Source organism: Enhydra lutris, unplaced genomic scaffold (assembly GCF_002288905.1).
Source record: "Enhydra lutris kenyoni isolate GAN:26980312 unplaced genomic scaffold, ASM228890v2 scaffoldscaffold46, whole genome shotgun sequence".
Taxonomy (NCBI): domain Eukaryota; kingdom Metazoa; phylum Chordata; class Mammalia; order Carnivora; family Mustelidae; genus Enhydra; species Enhydra lutris.
Window position 1 is genome coordinate 6,513,863 of NW_019154130.1, and position 27,556 is coordinate 6,541,418.

A 27,556-nucleotide genomic window follows, 5' to 3' on the forward strand; every position below is an offset into this window, starting at 1 on the left:
AGTCTCGGGGCGGGGGCCGGGCGGAGGCGACGTTCCCCTTGGGTACGAGCGGCTTTCCCGGGGTGGGGGTGTGGGACCCGTGAGGAGGGAGTGAGCTCTGCCTTGAGGAGGAGTGACCTCGTCATTAGGGCTGGCGAGAACGAGCGACCCCCGCAGATTGCATTGGCTCCACCAGGCAGGGGTGACCTCCTCCCTGGGGACGAATGACCCTCTGGAGGGCCGGGGAGAACGAGTAACCGTCTTAGTGGAGATAGAGCCGTCGTGGAGAGTGACCGCTCCCTTAGGAATGAGTTACTACTTGGGGGGCTAAGGTGGGGGGGGCTACTGAGCTACTCCTTTAGGTGGTCTAGGAGGTACGAGTAACCTGTGGGTGGGGGGACTGGGACAGCTTAGGAGAAAGCGCAGCCCCTCGGGCGGTCCCAGCTGTGCCTTCCCAACCTCTGGAGGAAGAACTAAATGTCAGGTGTCCTAGGAGCTCTTGGCTGGAGTCACACACCTTTTACAGGGGCCCTCTGGGAATTGAAGCCAGGCTGCAGCCCTACTCCCAATCCAGATGCTTCCTTAGTTACAGGATCTGGGAAGAAGCATCCTGAGCCAGGGAGGGGTTTCGGTGGCCAGCCTTTCAACTGAAAAAGTTTTATCACAACTTTAGGGACAATTGGAAAATGAAGGGAAGTGGAGGAAACACCCACAGTTCCACTCCTCGAACATAATTTTCCACGTTTGTTCATTCCCTTTCAGGTATGTTTTCAAAGATATATTTTATATTGAGTTTCATTAATGCATTCAACACGTATTAATAAGCACCTTCAATATGCCAAGCCCAAACAGCCTGCCTTCATGGAGTATAAATCCTCATAGGTAGATGTGTAGAAAATTTTAGTTTGTAAATCACAGGCAATGATCATGTTTTTTCCTGACTCATACTACTCGTATTTCCTGTGTTCTTGGAGACTTGTCATAATGATCATTTTAAACAAATGGAGTGTTTCTTCCGGAGGGTATGCTGTGATTTTCCTAGCCGTTCTCACCTGATTGTTTCTAGTTTGTGGAGCTTATGCATAATCTTGGATAAAATATTTTAGTTCATTTCCTGGATATGAGGTTCCTAAGCCATACCACCTTGTTTTTCCAGATTAAAAGTGTATAATAAGAGAATTTGAAGGAAATAGACAGCACCTCTCTCTAGAAATGGAATTTTGAGTTAGAAGAATAGAGCTGCCACCTTCCTCAGTCCAAAATGGTCCTAGGAAAAGGTGGTGATTTTTATTCATTCAGCAGATGTTACTGAGCACCTGTTGTGTGCTTGGCAGTATTCTTGATGCTAGGGATATGAGGGTGAACGGGCAGATGAAGTCTTTGCCAATGTTGAGCTTGGTGCTGTTGGGAGGGCTTAAATTCTGTGTAGAAAAGGAATATATAGCTGCTTAATTCTTATTGGAAGGGGACTTAAAAATGCTTTCCTTAGGAGCCAAACTCAGTTCCAGCTTTTGTTAATGTTTATCCTACAGTGATGAGATGGTCTCAGCGTTACAAATCTTGAATTTAAATGGTTTGCGTGTGTTTTCTGGGTGCCTGGCTGGCTCAGTTGGTAAGCATGTGACTCTGGATCTTGGGTTTGTGAGTTCAAGCCCCATGCTGCGTGTAGAGATTACTTAAAAATAAAATCTTAAAAAAAATAAGTGGTTTGCTTGTGTTTTGGAACAAGGCAGGTAGGAAAAATGTGTAAGTTTTCCGAAATGACTAGTTGGTATTATATCCTTAGGACCAACAAGAGAAGCTGATCTTGAAATGATTAGGAAAAGAAAGTTATTTCATTTATATTCTTGCCCTTTATCTGTTTTTAAAAACAGCTTTCTTTGAGGTGTAATTGACATATAAAAAACCACATACTTAAAGTGTACAATTTTATAAGTTTAACATATATATACACATACATATACACATACATGCATACCCGTGAAACCATCACCCCAGTCAAGATAGTGGAGATAGTGGAGAGATAGATAGAATCTCTCCAGTGTATTAGCCAGAGTAATCTTAGTTTGTATAAAGTAAAAGTAAATGCTGATTACAGCTGGGACTTTTCACAAACCTACATTTTTTTTTTTCAGGCAGTGAGTAAAGAAATTTATTATTTTTAAATATAAGTCAAATACAGAAAGGCTCGAATGACAACCTAGAATGTATTTTATAAAAAAGCTTATAGTAACTGATTTACATTAAAAATACCATTATAATGGACAAATTAGCTTACAATTAAGTTTTTTAGGGAAGAATATACTTTGGATGTTAAATAGGATCAAAGCGTGGGATACTGTAGAATATAAAGCAGAATTAAAGGGAAATACTCAAAGAGAAGGGAAAAGCTGTCCAACTAGAATGCATGGAGAAAGCATCCTGTGTCTGCTCCCAGGCTAGAGCTAAGCAGCCAGAGTGAACGCTCAGCACACTCTCAAGGAAGCACAGTTCTGCCTTGCACCAGTGCCAGCTGTCACCAGAACAGTGACAGAGGCAACTGGAGGAAGAAGACAGGACATTCCTCTCCCAGCAGTGTAACACCATCACAGGAATGGGTCTATCCGGACAGCTGACTACTGCTGGAAAACAAACCTACATTTTTTTTAAGTGAAACAATTATTTTTACAGATTAAAAGACCATCTTAATTAGGAAAATAAAACATATTCTTTGTAACAAATGCAAACAATACAGAACTGGATAAAACAAAAATTGGGAGTCCCAGACTCTTCCTACAGAGGTAGCTTCCATACTTTTAAAGTCCCATTAAGAAAGAAAAATTGGTGCCAATTCTTTTTTGTTATTTCTGATTTTTGTTATACTTACTGAAAGAATCTGGAGAATCTGGAGAACATGATGCTAAGTGATTTCCTTTGGGGGCATCTGGGTGGTTCAGGTGATTAAGCATCTGCTTTCAGCTCAGGTCATGATCTTGGGGTCCTGGGATGGAGCCCCATGCTGGGCTCCCTGCTCATCAGGAAGCCTGCTTCTCCCTCTCCCTCTGCCATTGCCCAGGCTCAGGCTTGTGCATTCTCTCTCTAATGAATAAATAAAAGTCTTTATTATTATTTTTTTCATCTTAACAAAGCTGCTGTGTGGATTTTTTTTATTATGTTCAATTAGCCGACATATAATACATCATTAGTTTTTGATGTGTTCAACAATTCATTAGTTACGTGTAACAGCCAGTGCTCATCACCACATGTGCCCTCTTTAATACCCATCACCCTGTTACCCCACATACCTACATCTTAATCACATTCAGTTGCATATTTGTCATATGCTTAACTGAGTGTAGTCAGTTACTGAAACCATGGGAATTTGGTTTTTAAAAAATGAGATTTTCAGTAAAGGTGCCGAGACAATTCAATGAGGAAAGAAAAGTCTTCTCAATAAATAGTGTTGGAACAACTGGATATCCACATGCGTATGATGAAGTTGGACCCCTGTCTCTTATCATATATAAAAATTAACTCAAAATGGATCAAACATCCAAGTGTAAGAGCAAAATTGTAAGGCTCAGATGAAAACACAAGTATGTTTTACATAAGTATTTATACATAAGTATAAATCTTTGTGACTTTGGATTAGGCAGTGGTTTTTTAAGACATGACACTGAAAGCACAGGTGGGTGACAAAACAAAAAATAGATAAAATTTAAAACTTCTGTGCTTCAGAGGACACCATCAAGAAAATGAAAAGGCGGTCCACAGTATGTGAAAAATACTTACAAATCATGTATCTGATAAGGGTCTAGTATCTTAAATATCTTGAGTAAGAGTCTTTAACTCTTTATCTTATTTATTATTTTTTTTTTAAGTAGGCTCTATACCCAATGTGGGGCTTGAACTCATGTCCCTGAGATTGAGAGTCACATGTTCTATCAACTGAGCCAGCCAGGTGCACAAAGAGTTCTTTAACTCTTCTAAATAATTGGTAAAATGACAACCCAATTTAAAATGGACAAAAGATTTGAATAGCATTTCTAGAAAGATGATACACAAATTGTCAATAAGAATATAAAAAGGTGTTCAATATCCCTCACTAGGGAGATGTGCATCGAGATCACAATGAGAGGGGCGCCTGGGTGGCTCAGTGGGTTAAAGCCTCTGCCTTCGGCTCAGGTCATGATCCCGTGGTTCTGGGATTGAGCCCTGCATCGGGCTCTCTGCTCAGTGGGGAGCCTGCCCCCCCCACCTCTGCCTGCCTCTCTGCCTACTTGTGATCTCTGTCAAATAAATAAATAAAATCTTAAAAAAAAAAAGATCACAACAAGATACCACTTCTTCCGCTAGCATGGCTATAATTAAAATGAGGGACAGTCAAAAAGATGGCGAGGCTGTGGAGAAACTGGAAGACTTACACTGCTGGGAAAGTAAAATGGTGCAGCCCCTGGCAATTCCTCAGAATATAAAACAATCACCATGTGACCTAGCAGTTCCATTCCTGACTATACTGTACGCCCAAGAGAATTGAAAAGATACGTCCGTGCAAAAACTTGTGCGTGAATGTTGACAATGTCATTCATAATAGCCAACAGGTGGAGATCACCTAAATATCTATCAGCTGATGAATGGAAAAACAAATGTGGTATGTCCAGACAATGGAATATTACTCAGCTGTAAGAAGGCAGGAAACACGGATACATGCTGCAATGAGCACGTATCTGGAGAACATGATGCTAAGTGAAAGAAGCCAGGTACAAAAGGCCACGTATCACATGATTCTGTTTGTATGAAATGTACAGAATAAGAAAATCCATAGAGACGGTCAATTAGTGGTTGCCTAGGGCTGGGGGAAAGAGACAATGGGGACTGATTACTAATGAGTACGAGGTTTCTGTTTGGTGTGAGAAAATGTTCAGGAAATTACATAATGGTGGTAGTTGCAGAATCCTTGTGACTATCCTAAAAGTCACCTATCTGTACATTTCAAAAGGGTGGCTTTTATGGTGTGTGAATCGTATCAAATTAAAAAGAAAAAAGAAAAACAGAGAGTAGATCATCAAGGCCTCAGAAAAAATGTGTGTACGCAATAATGGGGCCAAACCTCATGTTCTTTCTTCAGAGGGGAGCACCTCAGACCCTTACCTAGAGCTGAGCTTTTCTTTCTTTCTTTCTTTTTTTAGATTTATGTATTTATTTGAGAGAGAGAGAGAGCAAGAGGACAGGAGTGGGAGGGGCAGAGGGAGAGGGGAAGAGAATCTCAAGCCGACCTTGTACTGACACGTCCAGAGCTGAAACCAGGATGCTTAACCGGCTGTACCACGCAGGTGCCCGAACAAAGTTTATGTTTAATTTAGATTAAGTTCTAACATCTGGATCATCTGGTTCCTTCGTTGCATACTAAGCCAGTTTATCACAACACTCCTCTAAAAACTGCCCTCCCTCACAGAGCTGGCCCCGGCAGCCAAGGTTATACTATGTGACCTTACCAATTGGGCCACACAGGGAACCTAACCCAATTGGATTCTCTCCTCTGGTACTATGGAACTGGGAGAGAAGCAGCCCTTTGTTCTCTGCAAATGACTAGAACTGAGTTGATGTAACCTTCTGGTTGTGGCAGAGTCACGTCTGTGGATTAGCCCAGCAGGGGAGTTTGCAGAAACAAAAAAGTGAAACAGATAGACAAAGGGACACAGAGGTGAGAGTGACTAAGAAAATGGCCTTTTCGGTTTCTAAGGAGTTTCCATTTCCTGCTTCTGCCCCCTTGGTTTGCTTTGCCACCACTGGCTGATAATAAATGTTCACTTTTCCCCCTTAAGCTAGTATGCTTTGAAATTGAATTGAAAAGACTTTGGCTATGGTAGTAGGTTCCAAGAGGTGAAAAATGTACTGTCACTGGTAATGTGGGCATTAAATGTTTGTGTGAATGCAGCGAATTAAAGGTGGGAGGCACTGCCAACAGGAAAAGCAGTAATAAATTAATAGCCCGTAAAAATAAATAAGTCCCTGTGAAAAGCAGAGCCAAGAACTCCAAAAAGCTCACCATTTATTTGAGAGGCTTGTAGTGGCTGACCTCGGTATACCTGAGGTTACAATGGTCGTGAGCCACAAAAGGCTCATTAGATGAAGCTGTATTTTTTGTTCAGGGGTATCTTTAATGGCAAAAAAATGTTTAAATGAAGTGTTCAGGCATTTAAAGATGTAAGATTCACTTATCTGGCACATAGACATTGTGAAATACATCATTGTATAACATAATGACAGATACATCTAGTCCAAATGAATAATTATATATACCTCCAGAAACAGCATATTCCCTAAATAAAGAACAAGTTGGTAGCAAAAGTGAGGAATAAATTATTTTATAATTTTGCTGTTTCTTTCCCTGGGGAGTCCTTGAGACTGAAGCTGTTATGGAATACAGAAGAAAAAAACAAACAAACCAAAAAACCTGACTCTTCTCTAATAGGCCATGTGCCGATCACAGCTAATCCTCCTCCATACCAGATCAGTGGCTCTCAACCCTATCCCACCCAGTGTCCCTTTAACAGGAAAGGTTTTCTAAAATCTCATTAGGAGCCCTGAAAGAAATTAATATGCACTGTAATCTATCCATACTCAAATATGTGTATATATGTGATATTTGTTTATATATTTGGTTTGCATTTTCATAATTAATGATATTGAATTTTTCACGTGCCAGTCTCTACATCTTGGAGAAATGTCTGTTCAGATCCTTTGCCCATTTTTTCGTTGAATGATTTGCCTCTTTAAATTTTGTGAGTTCTTTATGTATTCTAGGTACAGTTCTTTAACAGATATGTGCTCTGCAGATGTCTTCTCCCATTCAGTGTGGGGGAATTACAGTATTGAAATGGAGAAGATGGGAAGTATGATATTCTTGCAGATGGACTGGATCTATTTCTGTCACTGTGTTTCGAAATCCCAGCACATTTGACATTTGGTCTCAGATGTAAAAAAGACTTCGGAGACCACAGCCTTTGGATGACAACAGAGAGTAGGGGATAGTTCAGGGGGAAAGCTGGGAACTCAAGAGGTGATGAAGCAGTTGTGAGAGCGACCTGTAAGGAGCAAGGTATTCAGGAATGTATCCCATGTGCCAGACACTGTGGGATATGATCATATACTGGTTGTGCATCCTTAGAGCTAGTAACTTTTCAGCATTGTGTTTCTTTATATGTCAAATGGAGATCGGTGTTACTGTGTCAAGTACGATATTGTCTTTATGAAGGACACTGTTAAATGCTTTCTAGGGTTCATTTAATTCAGTCTCTCCTGAAGCATGAGGTGGGCACTGAGGAGTAAACAGACTTTGAGAGCCCATACTAACCGTAGAGTCAGGATTTGAGTCCACATTTGTCTGATTCCAGAATCTTTGCTTTTAACTATTTCATTACATGGCCTTCAGATGTTGTAAAGTCACTTTGTTTGCTCTAAATCATCGTGTAATGTTATGTGGGATTGTTTTTATGGTTCTGTTGCCTGCTGTGTACTAAGAGTAAGGGATAATGATGTTTACGGGGATCAACTTGACATGGGAGAAACCTTGCTTGTAGAGATGATAGTTACTGGAAACCCATATGTTTTGTCCTGTTCCCTGATATGAGCATACAATGTAACCAAATATCTTTCAAATTTACTTATGAACTATTAGATTCTAAATATTTGGAAGGATTATACAACAGACTCAGGAAAATAAGACCCAAAGATATGGTCTCATTAGTGTCAAGTCTCATAACTTTCTAAGATGGTGTCTTAATGACTGTTGGAGGCAGAATAATGCCCTGCATCCCGGAATCCCGTCATAATCCAGGAAACTTGTGACTTTGTTACCTTCTGTGGCAAAAGGGACTTTGCCAATGTGATTAAGGATTTTGAGATGGGGAGATTGTCCTGGATTATCCAGGTGAGTTTATTCACAAGGGTCCTTTAAAAACTGGACAGGAGGGGCTGAAGCATCAGTCAGAAAAGGCCTGTGACAACAGCAGCACAGGTCAGAGTGATGAGATTGCTAGCTAGGGGCCATGAGCCAAGGAATGAGGCTGGAAAAGGCCAACAGGTGAATTCCCTGTAGAGCCTTCAAAGGAATGCAGCCCTGCGAAGGCCTTGACTTTATGAGCCCACAAGACCCATTTTGGGTTTCTGACCTCCAGAACTATATAATGATATATTTGTATTGTTTTAAGCCACTAAATTTGTGGCAGTTTGTTATAGCACCAATAGGAAATGAATACAGTTACTAACTCCGTAGAAATATTATGAATATAAGAGTTGTAATTCAGATTGAGCTAGAAAGGATTTTATTTACCATTAATGATTTTAGTCACTAATCTCTGGACAGTTTGGTTTGTTTTCCTTCTGGGAGGATTTTGGTGTAAGTTTTTCTATGTACACTCAAATATGTGGCAAGGGACCAGGGCATGAGGGAGAAGTGCAGAGCTAACTCAATTAGATAAATGATTATTCCCAAACAAAATAAGTTTTACTTATTTTATTTATTTATTTATTTTAAAGATTCTATCTATTTATTGGCAGAGAAAATGAGAGAGCACAAGCAGGGGGAACAGTGGGGAGAGAGAGGGAGAAGCAGACTCCCTGCTGAGCAGGGAGCCTGATTCAGGGCTCAATCCCAGGACCCTGGGATCATGACCTGAGCCAAAGCCAGATGCCCAACCATCTGAGCCACCCAGGTGTCCCCAAAAGAAGTTTTATAAGCATGGGGGGAAAAAAAAAACACCCTCTCACCCAAACGAAATGAGAGCTTTAAAAAAATTCAAGACCATTTGTGTGAATTTGGATTTTTTTCTCTTAAAAAATAAATGGAAAAGTAAAGAGTTTTAACAGAGTAAAAACGTTTGCCCCACTTAATAGTTTTGTGGTAACTAGGTAGGAATCCTATTCAGTGGTAGAAAAAGATACTGTGGTAGGTGATGTAAAGGGACAAAGGCTGCAAAGCACACATGTTTAACTTTAGAAGTTTAACTTTAGAATCCCACTCAGGATGTTTGTGGTACAGCTTAAACCAAGGGAGGTCAATCCTTATGTGATAACCATCCCAGTTTGCCTAGGACTGAGATGGGATTTTCAGTGCTAAAACTGGGGAAGTCCCTGGCAAACAGGGTGAGTTGGTGACCCTTGGAAGGACTAAGTCATCTAGCTTCAGGAAGGCTCATGATAGCATGGACCCTGAGCCAGGCCCCCACCAGGGATGGACACTGCTTACCACACATCCCCTCCCCACCATCCCGCCCCGGGGTCCGCCTCAAGCGTCATTCTTAAGAGACTTGTCCTGGTTAAACTTGAATTAGATCTGTTAAAAAGCAGAAGGGGTTACCGCAAGAAGCAGGGATGCTTTCTAAGAAACGTAGTCTCTAAACCTGACGTTTCCTGATTCTACATCAAACAACTTCAGGCTTATCTGGAAGTCTGAAGAAAAATGAAACAAAACAGTAGCAAGAACAAAAAGCATCAAGAGTGTACTTTTTTTTTTTTTTTAAGATTTTATTTATTTATTTGACAGACAGAGATCACGAGTAAGCAGAGAGGCAGGCAGAGAGAGAGGAAGGGAAGCAGGCTCCCTGCGGAGCAGAGACCCTGGGATCATGACCTGAGCCAAAGGCAGAGGCTTAACCCACTGAGCCACCCAGGCTCCCCAAGGGTGTACTTTTTATGGGACTTGTCTCATAATGAAAACCCATCTCCTTTGTGCTCTAGTGAAGACAGTTTTCTGGAATATACAGATTGTGTGTTAATCTTCCCCAGCCCCCAATGATCATTGTATTTTATTAGCCAAGGAACAGTCTCTATTAGATCTAAATCCAACACAAGGGAACCCAGGTTTCTTTGGCAAAAGAAACACAAAACTTTCTATTCCAAAAACCACCTACATGTGAGTGATACTTAAAGGACTTAAAGTCTTATTTTACAGTTGAGTTAAAGCTCCGTCTCATTAGTTTTTGATAAAACACTCTGGAAATGTTGCCTTTTTCTTATTATTATGCCCCCTCCTGTCCTAAGAGATCTGGTAATAATTGGTGGCTAAGAGAGAAACGAAAGCACAGAGGTAAGGACCCGTCAGACTCCAAAAACGTCGACCTGATCATAACATTCTGAATTTCTGTTGTCTGGATGCCGATAGCAATAATCTCTAAATTCATATAAGCAAACCACAAAGCCTTCTCTTGGGATAATCCCAGGTCTTTTCTGTCCTTACGTGTGGTCTGTGACAACTGTGTACCTGAGTAGTCTGGTAACTCTGAAGTGTTAGGTGTGTGTGCTGTGAGCCGCGCTGAGATCTGTGAGGTGTGTAGAGCGCCCCGTGGGTCAGCTCAACCAAGAGCAAGTGTTTGTGGAGGACGGCATCTTATCTCTACAGTTGCTTCCCCTTTTCTGTTTTATCATTTCTCTCTTAGTAGGAAATTAAATGGGAAGTGGGGTGATAAGCTACAGTCATTTTTTGGAGTCAGCTGAGGGTAAATGTTGCCTCTTTCCTGCCCTGAGAATTATCCAGAAGGCTCTTCTCATGCTTCTTGCAATTAGCCTCTTTATTAGGGGTGGGATCCATTGGCCTCAGCCTTCTGTTTGGCTCAAATCTGCCATTTGGCTTTGGTTTTGGTCTTAGCCTCTGGAAACCCAAGTAGTCATATGATTACTTCAACGTCATTTCTGGCCTCTCCAAACTCGTACGCCATCATGAATGTGGGATTGTATAAGTAACCACTGTCTCCAGCCAGTGTCGATGTCAGCAATATGAATGAAGCTTGTTACTATGATGTTGTTAATACATTAATATTCACTTTTGAATGTAGGTGAGCATTCTAGTTGTAACTGGAATGAAAAAAGTCTCCTTAGGTTCTTTATATGTTGAAATTTTGTCAGTGCTTGAAATATACACTTAGATTTATAACTAAAATGAAATAATGATTGAAACGATTTCATTTTCCAAAATAATAACTAAGAACTCTCAAATAGTTTAATAAAACAATTGCTGGACAGACTATTAGGAGAGGTTTTTGGTGACTAAGTAATAATTTGAATAAGAGTAAAGGCATATGGGTGCCTGGGTGGGTCAGTCGGTTGAGCTTGATTTCAGCTCAGGTCATGATCTCAGGGTCCTGGAATCAAGGCCCCAGTTGGACTCCATGCTCAGTGGGAAGCCTGCTTGAGATTCCCTCTTCCCCGCCCCCCGCCCCTCCACCACCTCTCTTTCTCTCTAAATTAAATACTTAAAAAAGAATAATAAAGGCCTAAAGATATTAGATATTTAAAATACCAGTGAAGAAAATCTGTAACTTACTCTTGAAAATATTCAGATAGTATCTTCAAGCAGTATGCAGAGCTTCAGTTTATGGGATCATCTCCATGAAATTACATCATTATCAGAAACTCAGTTTTCAAGTACAGAAGTTGAGGAGGATATGTCTTTACCATGATGATATGGCATCTAGAGGGAAGGAAAATTTGATAATTTTGTGGCGACATCTCGGTCAGCAGTGCCCTATTCTGGCAAAGCAGCCAAAAGTATCTTAGCTCTAGTTTTGAAACGTTAAATGGTGAACCTCTAATCAATATCCAGATATTCAGTGGACCAATCACAAGGACAGCCCTAAGGAATTAATGTTCCTATATTATAAAAATCAAACTTTAAAATTTGATTAGTAAAATACAGTAATAAAATTGAAATAACAAACCTTTGGAAAATCTTCAGATTTATTCTTGTACTTATGGCAGTGATATTGGGCTGTGGTTATTGATTTTAACACTCAGCCATCTGGCCAAGTGTGTATTTGGCTGGTGTGTAACGTGTATGGTATGTATGTGTATTCACATAACATAAAATCAACTTTTTTTTAGATTTATTTATTTATTTTAGAAAGAGTGTGAGCGTTGGTGGGGGAGGGGCAGCAGGAGAGGGAGGGAGAGTCTTAGCAGACTTTATGCTGAGCATGGAGCTTCACAGCCTGAGATCATGACCTGCGCAGAAACCCAAAATTGGATGCTTAACCAACTGCCACCCAGGCGCCCCTAAAATTAACTATCTTAAAATGAACAATTCAGTGGCATTTAATACACACACAATGTTGTGCAACCCCTTCCTTTATCTAGGTCCGGATCACTTGTATCCCCCGCCAAGGAAACCCTACACCCATTAGGCAGTAATTCCCCCTTTCCCTCTCCCTCCCAGGTCCTGACACTTGCCCATCTGCTCTCTGTCTCTGTGGAGTCACCTAGTCTGCATAGTTCATGTAAATGGAATCCTACAACAAGTGACATTTTATGTCTGGCTTCTTTCATTTAGCATCGTGTTTTGAGGTTCATCCACATGATAGCATGCATCAATATTTCATTCCTTTTTATGGCTGAATAATATTCCGTTGTATGGATATATCACATTTGTTTATCCACTGTTTACATAATGGGCGTCGGGGTTGCTTTCACCTTTTGGCTAGCGTGAACAGTGCTTCAGAGAATGCGTAGGTACAAGTATTAGTCTGAGTCCCTGTTTTCTATCCTTGCTGTATACACCTAAGAGGGGAATTACTGGGTCATACTGTAATTCTGTGCTTAACTTCTTGTGGGACCACCAAACTGATCCCCCCCGTTATTCTTCATACCCAAGTTGTGTGCACAGTTGTCTGCTGAGCTAGAAATTCATAGTTTCTTTGAGTGGCTCCCCAGATAACCATGGTGTGGTAACACTGTGTCGCTGGGAGGATCAGATTCCAGAGACCTTTGCCAGGATTTACAAGTTGTCCTTGTACCTGGGCAAATCTGCTGAAGACAAACGCAAACATCTGTGCTAGGAAAAACTCACCCGACCTCAGTTATGCTGGCTTATGGGGGACATTCCTCTGTGCAGTCATCAAATACTTACTCAGCATGTGGTGTTTATCGGGACCCAAATAGGCCAAAATCTCTGCCTCAGGAAGCTTACATTCCAGTGTCAGGAGACAGGCAGCAGACAATAAAAATAATAAGTAGGGGCAGTCAGAGAAGGCCACACAAATTTATTAGCCTGTCGTTGTTTATAATTCTCTTAATATTGAAAAAATTTTTTCTGTTTTGACTGTCATTAAGTTCTCTTTTTCTTTTTTTAAAAAAATATTTATTTATTTGACAGAGATCACAAGTAGGCAGAGAGGCGGGCAGAGAGAGAGAGAGAGAGAGAGAGAGAGAAGGAAGCAGGCTCCCTGCGGAGCAGAAAGCCCGATGCGGGGCTCGATCCCAGGACCCCGAGATCACGACCCGAGCGGAAAGCAGAGGCCCAACCCACTGAGCCACCCAGGCGCCCAGTTCTCTTTTTCTGTAGTTTATTGACTTCTTTTTCTTAGACACACATCTCTGACAAGACTTCTGTCTTTTTACTTTTTTCACAGAACCAGCTTTTAGTTTTGTTAGTTGTCTCAGTTGTTTGGTATTTCATTGACTTCTGCTCCAAGAGTTATTATTTCCTTCTTGTTTCTTTCAGTTGATTCTGCTGCTCCTTTTCCAGGGTTTCAGGTCGAATGCTTGGGCCCCTGTCTTTTTGAACCTTCCTTGTTTCCTGATAAATGTATATAGAGCTATACGTTTCCCTTTAAAGTAGTGCTTTCGCTGTGTCCCACCAGTTTTGACATGTGCTGTTTTCATTATCACTCAGTTTTACACATTTCCAAAAGTCACTTAGCAGTATGTTATTTGGCTTCCGCATAGTTTTAAAATCCATCTTTAAAAAATGAATTTCTTGGGGCGCCTGGGTGGCTCAGTGGGTTAAGGCCTCTGCCTTCGGCTCAGGTCATGATCCCAGGGTCCAGGGATCGAGCCCCACATCGGGCTCTCTGCTCAGCAGGGAGCCTGCTTCTTCCTCTCTCTCTGCCTGCTTCTCTGCCTGCTTGTGATCTCTGTCTGTCAAATAAATAAATAAAATCTTTGAAAAAAAAAATAAAAGTCTATTTCTTAAAAAAAAAAAAAAAATGAATTTCTTGGGTCGCCTCGGTGGCTCAGTCATTAAGCATCTGTCTTCGGCTCAGGTCATGATCCCAGGGTCCAGGGATCGAGCCCCACATTGGGCTCCCTGCTCAGTGGGAAGCCTGCTTCTCCCTCTCCCTCTGCTCGTGTTCCCTGTCTCTCTGTCAAATAAATAAATAAAATCTTTTTAAATAAATAAATAAGGAATTTCTCATTTCATTGAAATGCAGTTGGAGAGCCTAGTCTGTATCATATTGATTGCTGAAGTGATTCATGTCTGCTTTTGTCCATGCTCCATGTGCACTTTAAAAGAATGTGCATTCATGGCTGGGTGTTGAAATCTCTATAAGTCTCTTAGCTGAAGGGAGGCCCTCTCTAAGGGAGTACATTTAAGCTGAGATTTGAATGTCAAAAAGAGCCGCCTCTGGAAATCTGGGAAGAAAGGATCCCAGGCAGAGGAGATACAGGTATAAAGGCCCTGAGGTATGAACAAGCATTGTATGTCCCAGGAGCAGAAAGGGGGCAGTATGAATGGAGTGTAGTGGGCAAGGAAGAGAGTAAAGTGAGCTAAGATCCTGAGAGGAAGCCAGGGCCCGGATCAGGTAAAGCCTTAGAGGCTATTGTATGGATTTTTTATTTTATTTTATTTTATTTTATTTTATATTTTATTTTTTTTTTTTATTTTTATTTTTTTTTTTAAAGATTTTATTTATTTATTTGACAGAGAGATCACAAGCAGGCAGAGAGGCAGGCAGAGAGAGAGGAGGAAGCAGGTGGGCTCCCTGCTCAGTGGGAAGCCTGCTTCTCCCTCTCCCTCTGCTCGTGTTCCCTGTCTCTCTGTCAAATAAATAAATAAAATCTTTTTAAATAAATAAATAAGGAATTTCTCATTTCATTGAAATGCAGTTGGAGAGCCTAGTCTGTATCATATTGATTGCTGAAGTGATTCATGTCTGCTTTTGTCCATGCTCCATGTGCACTTTAAAAGAATGTGCATTCATGGCTGGGTGTTGAAATCTCTATAAGTCTCTTAGCTGAAGGGAGGCCCTCTCTAAGGGAGTACATTTAAGCTGAGATTTGAATGTCAAAAAGAGCCGCCTCTGGAAATCTGGGAAGAAAGGATCCCAGGCAGAGGAGATACAGGTATAAAGGCCCTGAGGTATGAACAAGCATTGTATGTCCCAGGAGCAGAAAGGGGGCAGTATGAATGGAGTGTAGTGGGCAAGGAAGAGAGTAAAGTGAGCTAAGATCCTGAGAGGAAGCCAGGGCCCGGATCAGGTAAAGCCTTAGAGGCTATTGTATGGATTTTTTATTTTATTTTATTTTATTTTATTTTATATTTTATTTTTTTTTTTTATTTTTATTTTTTTTTTTAAAGATTTTATTTATTTATTTGACAGAGAGATCACAAGCAGGCAGAGAGGCAGGCAGAGAGAGAGGAGGAAGCAGGCTCCCCTAGAGAGCAGAGAGCCCGATGCGGGGCTCGATCCCAGGACTCTGAGATCACGACCTGAGCCGAAGGCAGCGGCTTAACCCACTGAGCCACCCAGGCGCCCCTATATTTTATTTTTTAAAAGATTTATTTATTTGAGAGAGAGAGAGAGCACGGATGGAGGGTGGTGAGGGGAAGGGTCAGAGGGAGAGAGAGTCCCAAGCAGACTCCCTGCTGAGTGTAGAGCCTGGTGTGGGGCTTGATCTCATGACCCTGAGATTGGGACCTGAGCTGAAACCAAGAGTTGGATGTTTAACCAACTGAGCTACCCAGGCGCCCCATGGACTTTTGGTTTTAATTAACACAGTACATTCATTGACCACTTACCAGGTGCTGTGCTAAGCAATTTATATAAGCTGAACGTGAAGTACAAATTGATCACATTTTATTTTATTTTATTTTTTTGAAGATTTTATTTATTTTATTTGTCAGAGAGAGAGAGAGAGAGCACACAAGCAGGGGCAGGAGCAGGCAGAGAGAGAAGCAGACTCCCTGCTGAGTAAGGAGTCCAGTGTGGGACTCGATCTCAGGACCCTGGGATCATGAACTGAGCTGAAGGCAGACAAGACACTTAACCGACTGAGCTACCCAGGTGCCCCTGATCTCATTTTATACAATAGAGGAATCACCTTGATATTAAAAGTACCTTAGTGATCATATTTAGCCCTGTCCTTTCCTTTTGTAAATAAGAAAACTGAGATAGCGTCTCGAGGATTCTCATAGCTAGTTGTTTGCGGCCCAGGCTCTGGACATCCCTGTCTCTTTGATAGATAAGCTCCTAAAAAGGAGAACTCCATTTTTATATAATTTCATTGAAATGTTACTGAAGAGAATCTTACCTTGTTAGGAACCCTCTGTAAACCAGAGGTCCCTTTTACCCATACTATGTGTGGATTTTGTACGTCTAGATTTTTACTGATCAGTTTTATTTCAAGTAAGTGCCCCACAGGAACTCCTTCCTCTCCTAAAACACTCTGCTCCCTCTAATTTTACCCTTCTGCTGCAGGCTGACATTTGGATGTGTTTCTATGAGGCAGCAGCTTCACTGCCCTCTCTTCTCCTAGGGGCCACCTTCATTTCCAGGACGACCCATCTCACCCTTTTTTGATGAGGCCTCTGTGGCACATTCAAAAGCCTCCACATCACAGAGACACTCGGTAATTGCCCATTGGCATTGCCTGGCTGCCTGCATGCGGGTTTTCCCACCTCACCCACCTTCGAGGCCAAGCCACTTTGGCCTCCTGGCAACATAGGGGCAAATGTGGATGGACCCTGAGCAAGCAAAGCTGAATCCGGGGGCTGCGCCAGGCTGTCCTCACTCCCAATGGCCACTGTGCCCATTAGATGCCTGCCTGCCTACGAGCCTAACTCAACCCAGGGGTCAGCAAGTGCCCTTGTGAACCTTGTCCTGTGGTGCTTTATCTGAACTTGAAGGCAGAGTTATGCCCATCAGAAAAGGAGATATTTTTTCCCTGATGGTGGACGGCAAAGTGAATGCCTCGGGCTGGGTCAGTGCTTGACTTCCACCCTAAGAAAGCCAAAGGTGAGATTTATCTCCGTGAAACACCGGCTTATCTCTTCTTCCTTGCAGGTCCTTGCAAATACTCTTCTGGCTTGCTGGCCCTTCTGGGGATCTCCACTGTAATATTTTCTTACACGACACATATTACATGATTTTGGAAGGTATGAGGAAATCTGAATAGCAAGCGGCCTCAGCCTTCATCTGAGACTCAGACCGAAAGAATGTAGAGATGCTGCAAAGGAAGTATCTATTTTTAATGCTATAAAGAAATATCCACAAAATATAAAAATTGTACAGTTGCCTATGCATTACTTTTTATTTTTGTTTTTGGCAATTTAAAAAATTGTAAATGTACATAAATTTTATTTTAACTATTTTTTGTTTTAAAGATTTTATTTATTTATTTGACAGAGAGAAAGATCACAAGTAGGCAGAGAGGCAGGCAGAGAGAGAATTGGAAGCAGGCTCCCTGCTGAGCAGAGAGCCTGATGCAGGGCTCGATCCCAGGACCCTGGGATCCTGACCTGAGCCGAAGGTAGAGGCTTAACCCACTGAGCCACCCAGGCGCCCCTATTTTAACTATTTTTAGTTGTACATTTCAGTGGCATTAAGTATATTTACAATGTTGGGCAACCGTCCGTCACCATCCATCTCTAAAACTTTTTCATCATCTCAAATAGAGGCTCTGTACCCATTAAACACTTTCTATTTCCCTCTCCTGCGAGTGTCTGGTAACCTTTATTCTGTTTTCTGTCTGTGGATTTGCCTGTTCTGGATATTTCATATAAACAGAATGGTACAGTATGTGGCTTCTTGTCTGACTTATTTCACTCAGCATCATGTTTTTAAGGTTCATCCATGTTGTACAATGTATCAGAACTTCATCCCATTTTATGGCCAAAGAATATTCCATCATATAGATAGATCCCATTTTGCTTATCTACTCATCTGTTGGTGGACACTGGGTTGTTACCATCTTTTGGTGATTGTCAGTGGACATTTGTGTACAGGTGTCTGTTTGAGTCCCTGCTTTCAATTCTTTGGGGTATATACCTGGAAGTGGAGTAACTGGATCCTGTGGAAATTCCGTATTTAAGTATTTGAGGAACTGCCAAGTTCATGCATTACGTTTTATATTCAGAATACATTTGTCACAATTAAAAAGAAAGAAGGGAGGGGCGCCTGGGTGGCTCAGTCTGTTAAGCGTTTGCCTTCGGCTCAGGTCAGGATCCCGGGGTCCTGGGATTGAGTCCCATGTCAGGTTTCCTGCTTAGCAGGGTGTCTGTTTCTCCCTCTGCCTCTGACCCTCCCCCCTGCTCATGCTCTCTCTCTTTCAAATAAATAAATAAAATCTTTACAAAAAAATAAAGAAGGCAGGTGTATTTGGTAGCACTGTCATAACAAAGCACCACAGACAGAATGATTTAAGCAATAGACATCTGTTTCCCCACAATTCTGGAGGCTGAAAGTCTGAGATCTTGGTGTTGGCTTCTCTCCTTGTCCACGCCCACATCGTCACATGATTTCCCCTCTGTGTCAGTGTCTTAATCTCTTCTTAGAAAAACACCAGTCAGATTGGATTAGAGCTCATTTTACCTTAATTACCTCATTGAAGACTACATCCCCAAATCCAGCCCTGTTCTGAGATGACGGGGAGTTAGGACTTCAGTGTATGCATCAGTGGAGGGGGGCTGCAAAATTTAACCCATAACAGTGGGCAAAGAGCCAGCCATAGGCCAACTATTCATTGACTTCCCCAAACAAACCATGGTAGAGGAAAACCGGAAGGATGGTTTTTAATTTTGATTTTTGGATTTCAGGAAATGGCATTGACCTTTTCTGATATTCCTCAATTGATTTCTCATTATTCAGGGCATATTCCAATGAGGAATGAGGAGGCCCTTCTTTGTCTTCCTTTTTTTTTTTTTTTAAGATTTTTATTTATTAGGGGCGCCTGGGTGGCTCAGTAGGTCAAGCATCTGCCTTTGGCTCAGTTCATGATCCCAGAGTCCTGGGATCAAGTTCCTCATCGGGCTCCTTGCTCAGCGGGGAGCCTGCTCCTCTGCCTGCTGCTCCCCCTACTTGTGCTCTCTTTCTCTCTTTCGACAAATAAATCTTTTTAAAAAAATATTTTTATTATTTGAGAGGGAGCGAAAAAGCATGTGTGAGCGTAGTAGGGATGGGCAGAGGGAGAGAGAATCTCAAGCAGAGTCCCTACTGAGCACAAAGCCGGGTGTGGGGCTCGATCTCACAACCCTGAGATCAGGACCTGAGCCAAGACCAAGAGTTAGACATTTAACCAAGTGAGCCACCCAGGCTCCCCTTCTTTGTTTTCTTAAATGTACATTCAGGATTAAAGGTTCTTTAACAACTACTATCTGTGCCGGACATAAAAGAGAGAGCTCTAATTAAAGGCTCACATTCTCCTTAAGGAAAAACGTCACACAGATGTGTTCTGCCTTGAACATCTCTCAATATCATGTGCTCTCCTTCTTTGGCATCATTTTAAGTTGTCGCATGAGGCTGTATTACATGAGTGTGCCGTCATTTATTGGACTAACCCCCTTTTGTTGGATCTAAAGGAATTTAACAAAATTCTTTCTTCTATCCCCACCTCCAAATTAGTAGTTCAGGTTGCTTACTGAATCACTCCTCTATGATCCCAGGTGACTTCCTAAGTAATTTCCCATCCCAGGGTTTCTCTCTAGCCAACATCCTCGTGGCTGCCTGAAGGATGTTCTTGTTTGTTTGTTTGTTTTCCTTAAAGATTATATTTTTCATTTGTCAGAGAGAGGGAGAGAGAAAGAACGAGCATGCGCACAAGCAGGGGGAGCAGCAGGTAGAGGAAGAAACAGGTTTCCTGCTGAACAAGGAGCCGGATGCAGGGCTGGATCCCAGGACCCTGGGATCATGACCTGAGCGAAAGGCAGACTCTTAACTGACTGAGCCACCCAGGCATCCCTGCCTGAAGGATGTTCTTTTTGTTTGTTTGTTTGTTATTAACCTATAATGAATTATTTTCCCCAGGGGTACAGGTCTGTGAATCATCAGGCTTACACATTTCACAACACTCACCATAGCACATTCCCTCCCCAATGTCCATAATCCCACCACCCACTCCCTACCCCCACCCCCAGCAACCTTCAGTTTGTTTTGTGAGATTAAGAGTCTCTTATGCTTTGTCTCCCTCCCGATCCCATCTTGTTTGATTTTTTCCCTCCCTATCCCCCATGACCCCCCACTCTGCCTCTCAAATTCCTTATATCAGAGAGAACATGTGATAATTGTCTTTTTCTGATTGACTTATTTCATTTAGCATAATACCCTCTAGTTCCATCCACATCGTTGCAAATGGCAAGGTTTTGTTTCTTTTGATGGCTGCTTAGTATTCCATTGTATATATATACCACATCCTGAAGGATGTTAACTCACTGCTTTCCTTGTGTCCCTGTCAGCCCAAGAATGGCTCTTTCTTGACTTTGCAATTGGTCCAAACACTTCTGCCTTTTTTTCCTTCCCCAGGATTTTCTGCACATCAGTCTCTTTTCTTCATCTTCTACTTTCTTCCCATTCTGGGGAGCTAGCCAGGTCTCCCAGCAATTTGAGTACATACCATACGCGTTTCTTTCTGGGCCTGGCTCGTGCTGTTGTTCCTTTCAAGAGTGGCTCTTCTCCTCCCACCAGATGATGTTTCTAGCCTCTTCATCTAGGGAGGGCCAGCTCCTGTCTCGAGAGCTTCACAAACTCCCTGTAGTTACCCTTGCCTATATGGATTTTGCCTTTCTTTGCAGTTTTGGTTCAGTGAGATGGGCCCACACAGTTCATGAAGCAGTAAGAAAACAAGGCTTTGTCCCTCCCTGGATAGACTTAGAAGACAAGGATGTGTTGTAAATGTCCCCGCCACACCGGCCATATGACAGTTCTTGGAACATGCTCACTTTTTTTCCCACTTCAGTGTTTGCCCTTGCTGTCCCTCTGTTCCTCCAACTCGTCCCAGCCAGCTTCTTCCTGACATTCGGATCTAGCTTAAATGTCACTTCCTTGGAGAGGCCATCCCTGATCCCTATCAGAAGTAACCCCATTGTTTCTGTTACGGCATGCTGCTTGTTTTTCTTATGCCCTTTACCCCAAGGTGTTCTCATCTCATTTCTTTATACATCGCTCACCCGCTTTCTTCACTGCACCTAACCTCCTGGACAACCTGGCTTGTTCACCTGTTTATCCCTAGTACCTGCATAGTGCCAAGATGGGCAGTAAATGTTTACTGAGCGATTAGTGAGATAGGATGGAATGGGGGCAGAAAAGGGGGACATGGACAGGGGACATGGAAGCTGTCACTTGAATTTCTGGCTTGGGAGATTGAGCTGATGGCAGGTGGTGTTACTACTAACTGAGCTTGGGATTTCTGGAGGAGCATCTGTGGCTGAGGTGGAGCGAGCAGAGGTAGTGACTTCTCCTTTGTACTCATTCGATTTGCCTCCAAACTATTTCAGTGGAATATTTAGAGGTTATTAAATAGGCACCATCCAAATCACAGTAATAGCTAGCATAGTTAGACATATGGTTAAACTTTAAAAAATAATAATAGCTAACATTTTTAAAAATTTAACTTTATTTTTTTATTAACATATAATGAATTATTAGCCCCAGGAGTACAGGTCTGTGAATTGTCAGGCTTACACAATTCCCAGCACTCACAATAGTACATGCCCTCCCCAATGTCCGTAACCCAGCCACCCTAAGATTTATTTTAGAGAGAGTGCAAGTGGGAGGGACAGAGGGAGAGGGAGAGAATCTTTTTAAATTAAATTAAATTATTTTATTTATTTGTTTGAGAGAGAGAGAGAGCAAGCACAAGCAGGTAGAGGAGCAGAGGGAGAGGGAGAAGCAGGCTCTCCCACTGAGCAGGGAGCATTGACTCGGAGCTTTGACCCCGGGATCATGACCTGAGCCAAAGGCAGACGCTTAACCAACTGAGCCACCCAGGCACCCCCTTTTTAAAATTTATTTATTTATTTATTTTAAAGATTTTATTTATTTATTTGACACAGAGAGATCACAAGTAAGCAGAGAGTCAGGTGGGGGGGGAGGGGAGGCAGGCCCCCTGCTGAGCAGGGAGCCCAATGAGGGGCATGATCCCAGGACCCTGAGACCATGACCTGAGCTGAAGGCAGAGGCTTAAGAGAGAGAGCACACTCATCGTGAGCAAGGGGAAGGGGCAGAGAGAGAAGCAGGCTCCCCAATGAGTAGCAAGTCTGATGTGGGGCTCTATTCCAGGACCTTGAGATCAGGGCCTGAGCCAAAGGCAGGTCCTCAACCTACTGAGCCACCCAGGCGCCCCAAGAGAAAATCTTAAGCAGACTCTGAGCTGAGCCTGGAGCCTGACACGAGGCTCAGTCTTATGCCTCTGAGATCATGACCTGAGCTGAAACCAGTCGGACACTTAACCAACTGTGCCACCCATGTGTTCCCAATAGCTAACATTTATTGAGAGCTTATTTTGTAACAGGCAGTGAGCAGGGTGCTCTACATATATTTACACTTACGACATTTAAGACTTACAACAACCTTGGACACAAAGATGCAACTGAGGATTCTAACCATTAGATGAGCTGCCTGAGTCCTCTTAGCTAATTTGTGACTCAGGATTTGACTCTAGGTGGTCAGTTTCCAGAGTCTCTCTCCACTGTACCACCATGCTGGAAGAGGCATGTAATGGACCCAAAGCCAAGATGAGTCCTTTGCCTTTGAGGAGCTTATTTTTTGCTTGGGGAATAAAATATAACTCCTAACTTACTATACTGACCAGGCTTGCATTAAGCACTCATTCAAGCCTGTCAAGTATGGCAATTATTTGGTTAAAATGGCCAGTCAGTATTGGGTGCCTCATCTGCTGATTTCAGAAGACCCAGTCTCATGTGACCTTGACAATTAAGAGGAACTAAGGATGTTAGGGATGCAAAATCCTCTCCACAGATCATCATTTATTTTGGAAACATAATTTATAACCCTTTATAACGCAACTGGAAAAGAGGAAACTAAAAGATCACAGTAAAAGCCAAAGAAGATAGTGATGTCTAGATCTCTTCAAAAGAGAGTCAGAGTCAGTCAGGGGGCACTTGGGATTCCCAGAATGATAACTGCATGGGATTAGAATATGTGTTAAGAAATATACAAGCAGGGGCGCCTGGGTGGCTCAGTGGGTTAAAGCCTCTGCCTTCGGCTCAGGTCATGGTCTCAGGGTCCTGGGATCGAGCCCCGCGTCATGCTCTCTGCTCAGCGGGGAGCTTGCTTCCTCCTCTCTCTCTGCCTGCCTCTCTGCCTACTTGTGATCTCTCTCTGTCAAATAAATAAAATCTTTAAAAAAAATTAAAAAAAAAAAGAAATATACAAGCAGCAGGAAGTAAAACCACATGCAGTGCACCCATTGCTTAATTTTTTTTTAAAGATTTTATTTATTTATTTGACGGACAGAGATTACAAGTAGGAGGAGAGGCAGGCAGAGAGAGAGGAGGCTCCCCGTAGAGCAGAGAGCCCAATGTGGGGCTCGATCCCAGGACCCTGGGACCATGACCCATGGGCCGAAGGCAGAGGCTTTAAACCACTGAGCCACCCAGGCACCCTGCTTAATAAAAAAAAAAAAAAAAAAAAAAATTAAAAAGAAGAGTTTTCTAAAAAAGATTTCAATTGTGTCATTAACTACAGGAGTTAGTCTAGTCTCCTTAGGTTGAGGCATCCATGCCAGAAGATTGTCCTCCACTTCAGGTGCCAGTCGCAAGTCCCAGGGTGTCCCCTGTACCTCAGACCAAGTGGCTGTAAATTGGGGGTTTCCATAACCCTGTTCTCAGGTTTGGTCATTTACCATAATGGTGCACAGAACTCAGGGAAACCATTTTTTGTATTTACTCGTTTATTATAAAGGATACAGACTACAACCAGATGAAGAGGCAAGGTCCAAAACAGTCCTGAGCACAGATGTTTCTGTCCCTGTGGAGTTGGGGTGCGCCACACTCCTAGCATGTAGATGTGTTCATTGATTCAGGAGTTCTCCAAATTTCGTAATTGAGACTTTTTTAGGAGGGCTTTATCACGTGGGCGCAATCAATTTTTAACTCCATTTCCAACTCCTCTCCACTCTAGAGGATGAGAGAATGGGGCTCAAAGGCCTAAGCTTCTGATTGTAGCTTGGTCTTTCTGGCAGCCAGCCCCCATCCTGAAGTTTGGAGCCCACCAAGAGTTGCGTTGTTAGAACACAAGACATTCTTATCACCCAGCAGATTCTGAGGGATTTAGGAGCTCTATGTCAGGAATTGGGAGCAGAGACCAAATATATATCTTATAATGTCATAGTTCCTCAAAATATATGTTGAATGAAAGTGTCAATGCCTAGCCGTGATTTGGGGATCTTCTGAGAAAAGGAAGTAGAAGGAACACTTCAGTAATCATAAATTATACATTATCTTTTATAATTAAAACAATGATATTTTTATTATCAAAACATATTATCTAGTTAAGACATGTGAATACCAAACTAGAATTAGGATGTATTTAAAAACTGGTGCCCTGTGAAGAGAGAAATGCAAGTTCATTACCAATTCTACATGAAACCAGCTAATGTTACAAGAAAGATCTCTAATACGGACATGAAATAGTGAATGCTGGGCAATTACCCTATAGAATAATGGGCTTAAGTACAAGAAAACAGATCCTATAAAGTGCGATTCTCCTTGGGATGCCTTTGCTGATGACATTAGTTTTTGCAGTCGACTAAAAACCAGATACAAATAAGATGCACGTTATTTTTGGAAGTGTCAGACATTACACACCGTTGACATAACACATCACCCTCTCACCTAAAGCATCTGTGGGGAAGGTGAAAGGGGATAGTAGGAAGATCCAGGGCCTAATTGTCATTACAAATTCTGACTCCATTTGGGGCCTCCAGGGGTGATAAAAATACACTAGGGATAAGGCATCAAGAAATAAAGTAAAATAAAATAAAGGTATAAAGTTTCAGAGGTTTATCAGAATGGAAATCTGTAGCTCATACATTAGACTTCTAGGAGCAAAAATTTAAATTCTAAAGAAGTCCCATATAACCAACTTTTCGAATACATTTCTTACATATAAGAAGTCGTATATCATCTCCTATCTCTGAAAGATAGTAAAGATGAAAGTTCAGTCTGGCCTAGTTTATTCCTGAGTTTAAAGCCAGATAAAATCCTGGGTCAAAAAAAGAAGTGTTTTGCTCATATTCACTTTACATGAATACAGTAAAAAGCACCTGGTTTTCAAAACATATCAAAATGGTACACCTTAGAATATGTATTAAGAAAACTCATAGACCCTTCATCGTTTACAGTGTTGAATAGTGGTCTTTATTTATTCTTTAAAAGAGTTGTTTAGAAATAATCAATTCTAATACCAGAACCATGAAAAGGAAATCCTGAAGGAAGATCCTAAAACCTCTGACTATCCATTTTCACATTCTTACAGGTCACTGTACAGAAATGGTAAAGGTTTGGGTGTGAGTTGCTTTTTAAGTAGCATCTAGACTGTGTCCATTCTGATTGGCTACGAGGTGCAGGATGTTAAGGAAAGAAAGGTGGCCTTTTCCAGTTTTAGCAGCAATAGCTACTTCCAGTTCTAGTAATAGGCTGTGGGTGAGAATGTATTGGGTGGTTCAACAGTTAGACTGGATGGATTCCAGGGCTGGTCTGGTGGGTTCCCTGATTTGTTCTTATCCGTGATAGGACTGCCGAACAGAGACCGAAGCCCCCATGGAGCTTCAGGGGTGGTCCAGTCTCCCTAAGAACCCTAGAACCATGGAATGTCTAGGCCGAGTCTGTGTTCCAGTGAGTCAGGCTTGCTCTCTGTCCTCCATCTGTTGCTGTGTCTCAAACAACACAGAACTTAGTGGCTTAAAACAATGGTTTTCTTCCGTGGGTGCCCTGGGAGGCGTCTCCTGCAGTGGCAGTCCGATGCTAGTAGGGCGTGGAATCATCTAAAGGCTTCTCTCCCATGTCCAGTGACTGCGTTTGGATGTCTTGGAAGCTGGGAACTGGTCAGACATCTCTGTTGTCCATGTGGCTTCTGGAGCTGCCTCACAGTTGGGTAGTCTGAGGAGAGGCAGACCTCTCTATGGGGGCTGGCTTTGCAGCAGCCATGGGGCAGGACGGGAGGTGGAAGCTGTCAGCCCCAAGACCAAGACCCCGAAGCCAGAACAGCGTTACTTCCACGATTGGCTAAAGCAGTCAGAGCTGCGCACATGCAGGGGGAGGAGACATAACCCTTAGGTTATGGACAAGTGCCCAAGAATTTGGCCCACCATTAATCCTCCACAGTCTCCAGCCAGCACCCCAAGGTTTGTTCATAGTCATCCTTATCCCAGTCTGGCCTCACAAGGAGCCGCTTTGCATTCATGTAGCTCTTTGTGCATTGATCAGAAAGTTCATGTACACTCTCTGTTTGTCCTCCCGACCCCTCGGTTGGGATTGCAGGTTGGGTAGGAGGGCAACTGCGGTGCAGAGTTAAAAGCCAAGGACCACACAACTTGCTGGGGACAGAACTGAGGCACAGATCCGAATCTCTCGACTTGGTCCCTGCTGAGGGATTCGGTTTGTTTGTTTGTTTGTTTGTTCGTTCTGCTTTCTGACATGTCTAGAGCTGCAGGAGCGGAAAACACATTTCCCTTTGGTTGAACGTTTGGCCACAGATCTTTATAGGTCAAGCTCAGGGCACAAACAAAGGAAACAAACATTAACACGCCTGCTCAGCCCTGTGCCATCAGCAAGGACTCTGGAAGCCAGTGTACCGGCCTTCACTCTTGGGAAACTCTCTCCGGATTGTCCAGCGGCAGCAGCTGGGCAGGATGGCAAAGTCGGCGAGGTCCTGGGAGCCGAAGCGCCAGGTGGTGTAGCACCTGTAGGCACAGTGCCGCAGCCGGCTGTTGGCATTGTCATCCAGCACCAGCAAGGGCTCCTGGTAGAGCAGGAGGAACTGCAGGACCTGTCGGGACAAGACAAGCTTCCTGAAGGGCTCCGAGGTGGTGATGCAGGCACCAGGCTTTTTCCGACAGCACAGCTCTTCCAGGCATCTGTCGCTCTCGGGGAGCTGGGATGGGAGGCAGTGTCCACACTGGCACCAGTCTGGGCTGTTGCTGGATATAGGAGTCACTTCCCTACTTAGCGGCTGCATCTCCTCTGGTTGCCCAGGAGTAGGGGATGGGTCATAGAGAGACAGCGGCAGCCTGGACAAGTCCGTGAAGTCCGTTGAGGGTCTCTGAAAAAGTCGTTTCCAAACCCATCAGCGGTGACAAACTCTAGGGTTCTAGATTCTTTAATTTTGGTATTAACTTATAAAATTACACTTAATATCACATTAATACCAGTAGCTGTCATTTATCAAATGTATATATCAAGACTATGCTAGTGCTTTATAAATTTGCCCTTTAGCTTTTTTTTTTTGAGGTCCTACCTTTTTTTTTTTTTAAGATTTTATTTATTTATTTGACAGATAGAGATCACAAGTAGGCAGAGAGGCAGGCAGAGAGAGAGGGGGAAGCAGGCTCCCCGCTGAGCAGAGAGCCCCATGTGGGGCTCGATCCCATA

General features: G+C 42.7%; 2 protein-coding genes across 3 annotated transcripts in view; one reads left to right on the plus strand and one right to left on the minus strand.

Moving 5' to 3' along the window:
• Positions 1 to 651: 651 nt before the first annotated feature.
• Positions 652 to 27,556, plus strand: part of LOC111156388 (intraflagellar transport 81) — a 209,352-nt gene continuing 182,447 nt past the window's right edge. The window contains exon 1 of one of the 2 annotated variants that reach the window (XM_022517230.1): positions 652 to 741. The gene's annotated coding sequence lies outside the window, so the exon portion shown is untranslated. The remainder of the gene's footprint in view (positions 742 to 27,556) is intronic. The other variant, XM_022517231.1, reaches the window with a different exon arrangement.
• The window catches only part of LOC111156389 (purinergic receptor P2X 7), a 50,931-nt gene continuing 47,340 nt past the window's right edge, over positions 23,966 to 27,556 (minus strand). Inside the window, exon 13 of the mRNA XM_022517235.1 lies at positions 23,966 to 27,227. Within this exon, the coding sequence (XP_022372943.1) occupies positions 26,733 to 27,227 (495 nt within the window). The 3' untranslated portion in view covers positions 23,966 to 26,732. The remainder of the gene's footprint in view (positions 27,228 to 27,556) is intronic.